At 51.6% G+C, this 12,103-nt stretch overlaps 1 protein-coding gene across 4 annotated transcripts in view; it reads right to left on the bottom strand.

Moving 5' to 3' along the window:
* The window catches only part of Dnai2 (dynein axonemal intermediate chain 2), a 35,776-nt gene extending 26,431 nt beyond the window's left edge, over nt 1–9,345 (bottom strand). For 2 of the 4 annotated variants that reach the window (XM_040750020.1, XM_040750022.1), the window contains exons 1-4: nt 9,193–9,345; nt 8,880–9,076; nt 2,863–3,062; nt 470–631 (exon numbers count right to left, since the gene is read on the bottom strand). In XM_040750020.1, coding sequence (XP_040605954.1) covers nt 470–631; nt 2,863–3,045 — 345 coding nt within the window. In that variant the 5' untranslated portion in view covers nt 3,046–3,062; nt 8,880–9,076; nt 9,193–9,345. Of the gene's footprint in view, nt 1–469; nt 632–2,862; nt 3,063–8,879 lie in introns of all 4 variants that reach the window. The other 2 variants (XM_021226979.2, XM_040750021.1) reach the window with 2 other exon arrangements.
* Nucleotides 9,346–12,103: the final 2,758 nt, after the last annotated feature.

Below are 12,103 nucleotides of genomic sequence, written 5' to 3'. Positions count from 1 at the left end.
GGAGATGTAGAATTCAGTTCTGTGCGTGAATGTGAATTACTGACTGACTGACTGACAGGCTCTTTTGGAGTACACTTTTACCCAAGGGACTTCCCGCATTTTATTTTTTAATTACTATTGTTGTATGTGTGCCCGTCCGTGTTTTGGTGGGATGTGCTCACCATTGCGCATGTGTGGCAGTCAGAAAACACCTTACAGGAGTGAGTTATCTCCAGCCCTCATGTATGTTCCAGGGCTGCAACTCATGTGGTCAGCCTTGGTGACAAAGGCTGAGCCATCTTGCCAGCCCTCTCCCAGCATTTTGGTCTCTTTCTAACACCTGTTTGTCCATAGGCGCTTATGGTCAGCAGTGAGGTCCCCCTTCCCTGAATGAGAGCTACGGAAGCCTTCATGGGGCTATGCACAGCCCGGGCGCAGGCCCAGGCGAGGGAACTGGTGTTGGACAGCGGGAGCTGGGGAGGAGCCTAACCGAGCCCAGCTGCATGACGGTATTGATGTAATTCTCATCTTTCTCCACTTTCTTCCGGAAGCGGATGGTCTGCTCCAGCTCCAGGGGGTTCACATCCTTGGGCCAGCCCCCCTCAATGTGGTTAACCCCACAGCTCTCCATCTCAAACCGCTCCGTGTTGGCCTAAACAGAACAACAGATGAGAAGATGTCACAGGTTTAAGCATTCAGCCATTTCTACAAACCCAGATCCTCAGGTCTCGGGTCCCAGGGACCCTGAGCTCTTTAGGGGGTACTGAGGAAGGGGTGCCCTGACCAAAGGCACCAAGTGAGGCCCTACCTGGTCCTCAGGTGACCACAGGTGGCCTCAGTAGCACTACCTTGACAGCTTAGCATGGGGCAACGGTGGTCATGGAAAACCCAGTTTCCTATTTATCTTGAATAGGTCCAGGAGCCCAGCTACCCATCCCGGGAGATGTCACATTAGCAGTGATTAATACTCCCTCCTTTAGCATCCCAGAGACTGCAGTTTCAGTGTGACTTACCATGTGCATGCTGTGGAGCCGGCAGAACAGTTTTCCCAGCCAAAGCTGCCTTTCCTACCCCATATTCATTCATTCATTCATTCATTCATTCATTTCATTTGTTCATTCATTTTATATGAGGCAGGGTCTCACATAGCACAGGTGGGCCTCAAATTGACTGTGTAGCTTGAGGATGATATTGAACCTCTGGTCCTCCTGCCTCTGTTTCCAGGGTGCTGGGACTATAAGCATGTCCTGCTTTTATTTTTATTGCTTATTTTATTATTTTTTTTTGTTTTTTCGAGACAGGGTTTCTCTGTGGCTTTGGAGGCTGTCCTGGAACTCGCTCTGTAGACCAGGCTGGCCTCGAACTCACAGAGATCCGCCTGCCTCTGCCTCCCGAGTGTTGGGATTAAAGGCGTGCACCACCAACACCCGGCTTTATTTTATTATTTTTTAAAAAGGTTTATTTATTATGTATACAGTGTTCTCCTGCATGTAAAGAAGAGGGTGCCAGATCTCACTACAGGTGGACAGTTGTGAGCTGACGTGTGGTTGCTGGGAATTGAACTCAGGACCTTTGGAAGAGCCATCAGTGCTCTTAACCGCTGAGCCATCTCTCCAGCCCCTGTTTTACTTTATTTGTGAGACAGGGTCTCACTTGGTAACCCTAGCTAGCCTGGAACTCGAGATGTGCCTATCAAGTTGGCCCTAGCTAGCCTGGAACTCGAGATGTGCCTATCAAGTTGGCCCTAGCTAGCCTGGAACTCCAGGTGTGCCTATCAAGTTGGCCCTAGCTAGCCTGGAACTCCAGGTGTGCCTATCAAGTTGGCCCTAGCTAGCCTGGAACTCCAGGTGTGCCTATCAAGTTGGCCCTAGCTAGCCTGGAACTCCAGATGTGCCTATCAAGTTGGCCCTAGCTAGCCTGGAACTCCAGATGTGCCTATCAAGTTGGCCCTAGCTAGCCTGGAACTCCAGATGTGCCTATCAAGTTGGCCCTAGCTAGCCTGGAACTCCAGATGTGCCTATCAAGTTGGCCCTAGCTAGCCTGGAACTCCAGATGTGCCTATCAAGTTGGCCTTGAAGCCAGCATCACCGGCCTCTGCCTTCCCAGTGCTGAGATTAAAGACGTGCACCACCACGCCCGGCTCATGCTTGGTTGTATGCAACATTTGGGATGGAACCCAGGGCTCTCTACGTGCGCTAGGTAAGAACTCTGCCAACTGAGCTACCTCTCCTCAAAGTGTGGTGCAGCCATCACCTCTCTGTAGTCCCAACGCTTTTCATTATCTTGCAGGAAGGGATCCCCATGCCCAATAACTGGTTGCTCCATCTCCATTCCTAGAGTGGGATGCTTTGAAGCTACACCTGGAAAGCCCTAGGTGGTGCGCCGTGCCACGAACACCAGTTAGGGATGGGCCACACTCACACCTATTCTCGGCCACATCTGGAGTTAAATAGGTCCAGGAATCCACCCACCCATCCCAGGAGATGGCGTATTAACAGTGATTAATCGTCCATCCTTCGCCAGGCAGTGGTGGTGCATTCCTTTAATTCCAGCACTCAGGAGGCAGAGGCTGGTGGATCTCTGTGAGTTTGAGGCCAACCTGATCTAGCCTGGACTACAGAGTGAGTTCCAGGACAGCCAGGGCTACACAAGAAACCCTGTCTCAAAAGAAAAAAAAAGCGTCCTCTATCCTTCAGCATTACAGAGACTGCATCAACAGCGATTCAGAGCGTGGGCTTGCCGTGTACACCCTGTGGGCACACCTGCTCTGGCCCACGAAGAACTGGTGTTATCCACTCCCGATCCTGGCACCTGCTGTCGTCCACTCTACCAGGCGGGCCTGTTTCCCCACTGACCACCCTGGGTGCCCACGGCAGAACCCACCTCGTGTTCTGACATACTGGTCGAGCACTGGATGCCTGTGTCCACTGGGTTCCGCTCCACATACAGGGAGGACAGCTCAGGGTTGGGCGAGATGTCGATATTCAGCTCAGCCTGGCGGTCTGAGAAGTTGCACTGTTTCCCAAACTCGCTGCGCTTCTTGACGTACACGTAGACGATCTCCATGGTGATGGCTGCGACGGCTGTTGGGGAAAGGAACCGTAGAGGAGAGCCTGAGACTGGTGAGGGGTCTACCCAGATACTGCCTGTCTCCTCGGGTCCCACCAAAGGCGGGGCCGTGTTTTGCAACTGGTTAGCAGGGAGCCAGGTTAGGGAATCCTAGGAGATCTCTCCAAGAAGCTACACCTGTATTTTTAAAACATCACTTAGGGACTAAAGAGTTGACTCAATGGGTAAGAGCACCGGCTGCTCTTCCAGAGGACCCCAGCTGGGGTCCATTCCAGCAACCACAAGGCTGCTCACAAGCACCTGCGACTCCAGTTCCAGGAGACCCAACATTGCCCTCTTCTGGCCTCCGTGGGTAGTGCACACACATTGTACCTAGACATACACACAGGTTGCAGGTACCCCCTCCCCCCCACATACACACAATCTCTTAAAAATAACCCCATTCGCTGGGCGTTGGTGGCGCACGCCTTTAATCCCAGCACTCGGGAGGCAGAGGCAGGTGAATCTCTGTGAGTCCAACGCCAGCCTGGTCTACAGAGTGAGTTCCAGGACAGCCTCCAAAGCCACAGAGACCCTGTCTCGGACCCCCCCCCCCAAACAAAATAATCCCATTTAGCAAGACACCTTGAAGGTGGAGGCAGGAGAATCAGAACTTTAAAATCATCCTAGGCTACATAGCAAGTTCAAAGCCAGCCTGGGTTACATGAAATCCTGTCTCAAAACACAAAACAGAAGCAAAGCAAAGCAAACAAACAAACAAACAAACAAACAAAAAACCCAAACCAAAAATCCCTCATCTGTACTTCCAGCCCTTGGAAGACTGAAGCAGGATTGCCATGAGTTTAAGGTCAGCCTCTGCTTCGAAAGCAGCTTGTGTACACAGTGAGGCTGTCTAAGATAGACCTGGAGAGATGACTTAGTGGTTAAAAGCACGTGCTGCTCTTCCAGAGGACGGGAGTTTGGTTCTCCAACTGCTTCTAACTCTAGCTCCAGGAGATCCAGCGCCACCTTCTGGCCTCTGTGAGTTTGTGTGTATGTGTCAACCCTGCCCACCCCCTCCCCCCCCAGCTGAAAATATCTTTTTTGAGACAGGGTCTCCCTGTCTGGTCTGGAGCTAACCATATAGACAAAGCTGCCTTCAAACTTGGAGATTCACCCGCCTCTGCATGCTGAGTACTGAATTTAAGGCATGAGCCACCATGTCCAGAAAAATAAAATCTTTAAAGAAACAAAATAAATCGAGACAAGAAACTTCCTCAAACAGTAAGAATGACAGAGTGCCAACTGTGTGCTGAGTGTAGATTACACTGTTTGTTTCTTGCTCTTGGCTTCTGAGATGAGCAATTAAGTCGCCATTTCACGTGAACATCCATAACTTCAGGTGGCTTTCCTGGCGTCACATAGCTGACAAGTAGCCCAGGTGGTTTGCCTGGCTTCAGAGCTCTTACCCACAAAATTACACACTTTCTGCTGAATCAATATACTTCCTGGGAGGCCGGAAGCAATATTGTTGAGCTAAGCCCACCATCACACTCAATATTTGAGCCACATGGTACACAGGTTAGAGAGGCCTGAATCTCTTAAGAAGCAAGCCCCAGCCACTGGCACAACTGTTCAAAAGGCTCATCCATGCCAGAGTGCCAGATTACCAGGCTCGACACTGCCCCTGGTGGCCACACAGGGGATCTATGGCTCCTCCATCCCTCTACCTATGTGGATCTGTGAGCCACCTTGAGAAGGGACAAAAAAGCCAGGTGGCTTCTGGAACTGGACAGCCACTCATCTGTGTCACTTGGCCATGAGAATCCAAGAACTGGGGCTGGTGAGATGGCTCAGCAGGTAAAGGGGCTTGTGGCGCGAGCCTCATGACCCGAGTTCAAATCCCAGAGCCCATGGTGGAAGAGAGAAGACCATCTCCAAAGGTTATTCTCCGCCCTCCACATGTGTATGGTGGCTTGTACAATGCCCACACCTGCACACACTCGCTCTATCCTCTCTTTTAGTTTTGCAAGGCAGGGTCCTCTGTGTAACGGCCCTGGCTGTCCTGGAACTCTCTTTGCAGGCCAGGCTGGCCTCAAACTCATGGGGATCCACCTGCCTCTACCTCCCAAGCACTGGGATTAAAGGCATGCGCCACACTCACTGTAAATTAAAAAAAATGTAAAGAAGTCTGCCAAGACCCTGGGGCTGGGGCCCTGCCTGCACAAGCAGTGTGTCTGTGGCTGGGTGACCTCTAGGTACAAAGGTTAGGGTTACGGTTAGAGGCTGTTGGAAACACAGTGTGAGGAAAGCCCTCCTTATCAAAGTCCCCAGGACACAGAAAGTCGATGCCAACTGCCCTGCACTCAGCACAAGGGACCTTCTGACCCTGTGCATTAGGAGGCTGAGTACAGGTGGCTGGCCATCTGGGACATTGTACTGGGACTCTGGACTTCAGCTTGAGCTGCGTCAGACCCTGTCTGGTGCTGAAGGGATGGCTGGGTGGGTAACAGCACTCACCCACCGCTCTACAGAGGACTGGAGTTTGGCTCCCAGCACCCGCATGAGGCAATACAGACAAGTGGGCAAACACACATACACATCACTAAAAATAAAACTTTCCAAGAGGCTGGGGAGGTGGCTGGGTGGTAGAGAGAACTTTCTGTTCTCTCAGAGGACCAGGGTTTGAGTCCCAGCACCCACATGGCAGCTCTCAGCCATCTGTACCTCCCTCCAGTTCCAGGGGATCTGATGTCGTCTTCTGGCCTCTGAGGGCACCAGGCACACACGCAGGCAAAACATTCATACACATAAGATTAACACTTTAAAAATCTTAAGAACAGCCGGGTGTTGGTGGCGCATGCCTTTAATCCCAGCACTTGGGAGGCAGAGGCAGGTGTATCTCTGTGAGTTTGAGGCCAGCCTGGTCTACAAAGTGAGTTCCGGGACAGCCTCCAAAGCCACAGAGAAACCCTGTCTCGAAAAAAACCAAAAAAAAAAAATCTTAAGAACAGGAGGAGGGTGGAATGGGAGAGGGGAGAGGAGAGAAGCGGCATGGGGAAAAATGCATACCTCAATTTAAAAAAATATCTTAAAAACAATGGTTTTTTTAAAGATCCTATTTCAAAGACAGACACACACACACACACACACACATACAGAGGAGAGAAGGGGAGACAGACAATAAAACCCAGTTAATCACTAGACGTGGTGGTATGTCTATAATCTCAGCACGGTAGGAGCAGAGGCGGGAAGATCACTGCAAGTTCTAGGCCAGCCTAGAACAGAATGAACGTCAGACCAGTCAGGGCTACCCAGTGAGACATAAACTCAAAAACTTGTTTAAATCAATCAATCAATCAATCAATCAATCAATCGTCAATGCAACCACGAGTAATGGAGGCAGCCATGTCCTGATGCAAAGAGAACCAGGGTCAATGAGACAGAAGGGGAAGGTCAGCTCTAAACCTTCGTTCGTGCTTCCGGTCAGCTGATCTCTGACGAGCCATCAGGGGATGCAAGGGGAGGGAACGGCCTTTTCAGCAGATGATGCTGGGACAACTGGGAGTTCCCAAGCGAAGGATCGGAAAGAGCAGTACCCCATACCCACCCTGAAAAAAAAATGAGCTCAAAATGAGTCGTGTGGTTCTGAATGCAAGAGCAGGAACTATAAGACTCCCTGATTATGGGAGTCGGACCCAGGGCTCTGGCTGCTGAGTCCTGACCTCTGAGAGGCTGAGAGCTGGGCATGTCCTTCTAGAAGCAGGTGCTGGGGTGGAAGGGAGCAGCAGGGCAGAGGCTGAGTGAGAAGACAGGGGCATGGGGTTAACTCTCCACTCTCGGCACCCTTACATTGCTCCTTGAAGGCAGCATGGTGACACACCCCTGCAACCCCAGCACTTTTGGGTGGTAGAGGCAGAAGAATCAGGAGTTCAAGGCTAGGCCCAGCTACATCGTTCAAGGCCAGGTTGAGCTACATGAGACCCTGTCTTGAAAACTAACAACTAAAAATAATAAAAGTGTACGTCAAACCACTCCCAAAGCCAACACAAACCACACTCTTGGAGAAAGTGGGTTGGACAGCCTCCCTTAGAGGTGGGAACCATGGCTCAGAGGGCAGAGGGTGGGCAAAGCAGCAACTCTGCATAAGGGCGCCCTGATGTCTTGTGTGGATGAAATCGAACGAACCCTTGGGGGAAAGAGTGCAAAGTCAATTAGATTCCCTGTCTCCCACCAGTCGTGAGAAGCGCCGTGCCTCCCAGACCCGGCAGCTGGAGGCAGGCAATTAGGGGCTGTCTCTCTCCATCTCCCATTGCTGTGACACAGCTGACTCCTAAGGCGACATAAGGACGCTGAAGAGATTGAGAACATTCTGGGAAGAAAAAAAAAAAAAAAAACACCCAGCCTCTTCAGCCTCAATCAGATTCTAACAGCTTTGCTGTGTCCTTGGCGTTTCCCAAGGCCAGGCCCTCCTGGAGAACTGAAACATTGTTTTGTGTCTGGAGGCCGAGACAGAGGGGCATTTAAAGGCTAGCTTGGTGACAAGAAGAACAGCACGTTCAAGGACCCAAAACAGGCTCTTTTCTCACAAGCTAGCACTGGGTGAAGATAAATGACAAGGTCAGCCAAGGGTGTCCCAAAAGTCCTTCCCCTCTTTTGGGAGACAAGAGCTGCAGGATTGAGCTTCCCCGGGGCCTGAGCAGGGTCTCTGCAAGAGGGATGTGTGTGTGTGTATGTGTGTGTGTGTGTGTGTGTGCAGCAGAGGGGACCAAGAGTATTATTGTTGCCTAGGAGTGTCAGGGGGAGATTGCCCCTGTGAGAATCTAGACACCCTGAAGTATGAAGAACCACAATCTGGCCCCGCCCCCATTGCTAAATCTGGACTCTAGAACCTCACACACACCCCAGTCAGTGCTCTACCACTGAGCTACACCCGGCCCCAACAACTCTCAAACCCAGAGCCACAAAGAACCTCCATAGCCTGGTCCAAACACCAAAGCATGTGGGGGAGAGTCACGATGGATCCTTCACCCCATCTCAGAACAAAGCTTGCCTCATGCAGGGACAGTGAGCAAAGCCATTCCTAGAGAGAAGCTTTCTGTGGCTTAACGGGAAGCGTGGTACACGCTGGGAGGGGAGTCCGGGGAATGGCAGGAAGCAGGGGTGTTGGTGCCCGAGAGAGGCCAGGAGGAGGACCAGCCTTCGTCACTTGGGGCAGCCCATCTGTGTGCCTTGCTTGAGCGATGGATGCAGAGGGAGGGCTCCCTGTGTGGATCCCATGACTTTGAGAACCTCCTGGACCCGGCTGGGAAAATGTTTTCATGACCCTAATGGGCATGACAAGGCCAGCTCTCAGGCCGAGGGGCAAATGAAGGAATGCATTTACATACAGTGCCTGTACCCAGCCCACAGTCCTCTTGTGACCCCCCACAATTGCTCCCCCACATTGACTTTATTTTCAATCATGGGGGGGCTGTGTGTGCACACAAGTGAATTGGGGTGGAATCCAGAAGTGTCAGATCACCTGGAGCTGGAGTTACAGGGGCTGGGAGTCACCTGATGGGGGTGTTGGAAATCGAACTCCTGACCCTCTGCAAGGTCTTAACTGCTGAGCCATCCCTCTGCAGGGCCCCTCTCTCTAAGTTTTTGAAACAGGTTCTCACTCTTAGTTCAGCGAGCCTGCAGCCTATGGAGAGTAGTCTAGGCTGGTCTCAAACTCTCAGCTATCCGCCTGCATCTGCCTTCCAAGTAGTTCAGGGATGACAGGCATATGCCTTTCCCTCTCCCTCCTCTTAGTAGAAAGCTCTCTTAACAGCCCCATCCTCCCCGGGTAGAACGTTCGCTTCATTCACCTGAAAGCCCGAAAGAAGTCCCGCCCACTCCGGGACACCGTCGGGGTCAGGGCCTGGTGGGGTTGTGGTGCAGAAGGCCAGGTGCTTGGGGGTTGCCGAGGTCCTGGAACTTGGCGAATATTCCGGGCAGCGAGGATTAATGCTGCGGGAAGAGCGCTAGGGAGCGCTGGTCCTGATCCAAGCATCCGACAGTTCTCCTAGAAGGAATCCAGGTTTCTTGCACTTTTGGTGATTATTACCCTCAGGGGCTCTTCCCTCCTCTCGCCAGGTTTTCTCTCGGACTTGGACGTCCTCCCAGGCGCCAGTCCCTTACCTAGGCTCCGTTTCTCCTGCCACACCGCGCCCGGGAAGCGCCCAAGACACGTCCCGGTTCCAGCTCCAGTTCAAACGGCTGGGAGCTGCGGAGTTTACCGGTTGCCTAGCAACCCTGTCTGGGCCGAGACACTGGCCGTTCCGAAGGTGATCTGGAGCGCGTGACATCGGCCCCCACCACCACTACCACTACCCCACCCCACCCCTACCCCATTCCTGTCGGAAGCAGAGCCCTTCTCTTCTCCCTTATCTGGGGGTCATCTGCAGAAGAGGTGGTGGAAAGTTAACCAACTTGTAAATCCCGCAAATGGGCATAAGCGCTGGGCAAAAAAAAAAAACCCGCTTACCCAAGGCTACAGTTATGCATCCGGCGAAGTCTCCTGAAAACGCAAGCAAAGTGACCGGTGCGTGGGAAGCCCTGCGCCTGGGTTAATGAAAGCCTGCTCTGTTCAGTTCTGATTTTGTCTGATTTGTCACTGTTTGCTGCAATGTCTGGGCCTCTTCGGCTGCCATATCCCCGGCACCGCCACCCTTCTGAATACATCTCCAGAATGGAAATTCCTTGAGGGTCAGGCTGAATGTATGCACGACTTAGCTGTGTGGTTGGCGCGTTGGAAACATGGTGTCATTGCATGAATGAAAGAGCTAATGGATACATGAATGACACAATGAGAGACGTGTTTCTCGTGAGCTTAAGGCAACGAAGTGAGAAAATGCAGGAGGGATTAGAAAACCGGCAAGATGGCTGAGTGAGTTACAGTCATCCTGACAAGTGAGAGTTCAAATCCTGGAACCCAGGTAAAAGTGGAAAAAGAGAATAGATTCAACAAAGTTGTCCTCTGACCTCCTACACCTACGATACTACTACTACTACTAATACTAATAAAATCAGTAATTAAAAATTAAAGAAGGGGGGTTTAGTCCTACATCTAGGGTTGGTGAGATGATTCAGTGGGAGAAGGGGCTTGTTACCACTTCCAAAGACCTGGGTTTGATCCCTGGACACATATGATGAAGGAGAGAGCTAACTACACACACACACAGTGTTTTTGTTTTTTGTTTTTTGTTTTCTGAGACAGGAAGAAAACTACAGAATCTCCTATAGCTCCCCAGAAGACCCTAAGAGCATTTGGAGCTGGGGACCCTAGCTTGGTCATTTATTTATCTCGTTATTTTTAGCAAGTCCCTCTCCCTCCCTTGTGATGGCTTGCACGAATTTGGATCCCACAGGCTCATAGATACTCATGCTTAGTCCCCAGTTGGGCAAGCTGTCTGGAAAAGATTAGGAGGTGTGGCCTTGCTGGAGGAGGCGTGTGTTTGTGAGGGGGGAGCTTGGAGATTTCAAAAGCCCACACCAGGCCCAGTGTCTCTGTCTCTTCCTGCTGCCTATGGATGAGGACGTAGCTCTCAGCTATTTCTCCAGCGTCACGCCTGCCTAGGTACGTGCCGCCATGTTTCCTGCCACGATGATTATGGACCAACCCTCTGAAACTGTAAGCAAACCCTCAATTAAAAAGTTTTCCTGCGTAAGAGTTGCCTTGGTCATGGTGTCTTTTCACAGAGATCGAACAGTGACTTAAGACAACCCTGCGGTACTGGGACTGAGCAGGGGCTTGCGTCTGATAGGCTAGAGCTCTACCAGTGAACTACACGCCCAGCCTTAGTTTCCATTTCTGGGACTTAACCTCCCTCATCCTCACAGTAGGACAGTGACAGTTCTTCGGGCCCATGTGTGATCAGACACGGCAGAGCCCAGCCCACCGACAGCTCTGCGCTTGGGGCTACAGGCTGTGGAGGACGAGGTGAACCTGAGGCCAGGCGTGGGCACTGGAGATTTGGACGAAGCCAGGCAAAGACTGAGTCACCAAGATGTGGGTTATGGGGCTGGAACTGGGCCCTAGAAAATGGTTTTGAGTTGCCGGGGAGAAGGAGTGGGGAGTTATTCCCGGGGTGGGGGCGGGGTGTGATGTGAACCAGAGTAACAAGCTGTGTCTGCTCCAGGATGAGCAATGTGGCTGGCTGGGGTTGCAAGCCGGGGCCCCTCTGATGACGAGTGGGTAGGGAAGCAGGGGTGGGGTGCAGATAAGAAAAAAGGGGGGCTGGAAAGGAAACTGGCAGTCGTTTTTATTATAACAATGATGTTATCCCTGACCCCCCACCCTATCCCACCCCACCCCACCGCACCCTACCCCATTCTAGCCTCACTCAGACCTGTGTGAAGCCAAGCGATAATGGAAAGGGTTACCTCGCTCACTGGCTCACTCGCTCACTAGCTCTTAGCTCTTGGCAAGTCCAGCTTCAACCACCATGGGAGGCCAGCATGAAGTCATATAATTAGGAGTATTCATAACGTCCTGGGTATTTTTTTTCCCCTCAGCTTCTCGGATTTCCACCCAATCACAGCGTAACCGGCCACAGAAATTCTTTGCTCAGACCAGCCCCCGCCCTGGACAAACTCCAGCAGGTGCCTAGTCCATACCCCGCTGCCTTTATTTCCACCCCAGTTTCCATAAGACAGAGTCTCATGTAACTCGGGCTAACTTTGAACTTCTGATCCTCCTGCCTCCACCTCCTAAGTGCTGTGAGGACAAGCTCCAGCACACCAGACCTTGGAACTCTTTTTTTTTTTTTTTGGTTTTTCGAGACAGAGTTTCTCTGTGGCTTTGGAGGCTGTCCTGGAACTCGCTTGGTAGTCCAGGCTGGTCTCGAACTTACAGAGATCCACCTGCCTCTGCCTCCCGAGCGCTGGGATTAAAGGCATGCGCCACCAACGCCCGGCGGAACTCTTTTACAGAAAGATCAGTTAGTGATTTTTTTTAATTGGAGTATTTAATAGTACAGGGTAAGGGCTTCCATTACACACACACACACACACACACACACACATGCATACATATATAAAATGTACTTCG

Source organism: Mesocricetus auratus, unplaced genomic scaffold (assembly GCF_017639785.1).
Source record: "Mesocricetus auratus isolate SY011 unplaced genomic scaffold, BCM_Maur_2.0 Super-Scaffold_100007, whole genome shotgun sequence".
Lineage (NCBI taxonomy): Eukaryota > Metazoa > Chordata > Mammalia > Rodentia > Cricetidae > Mesocricetus > Mesocricetus auratus.
The sequence above is the reverse complement of the archived record's forward strand: the minus strand, read 5'-3'. Positions and strand labels throughout refer to the sequence as shown.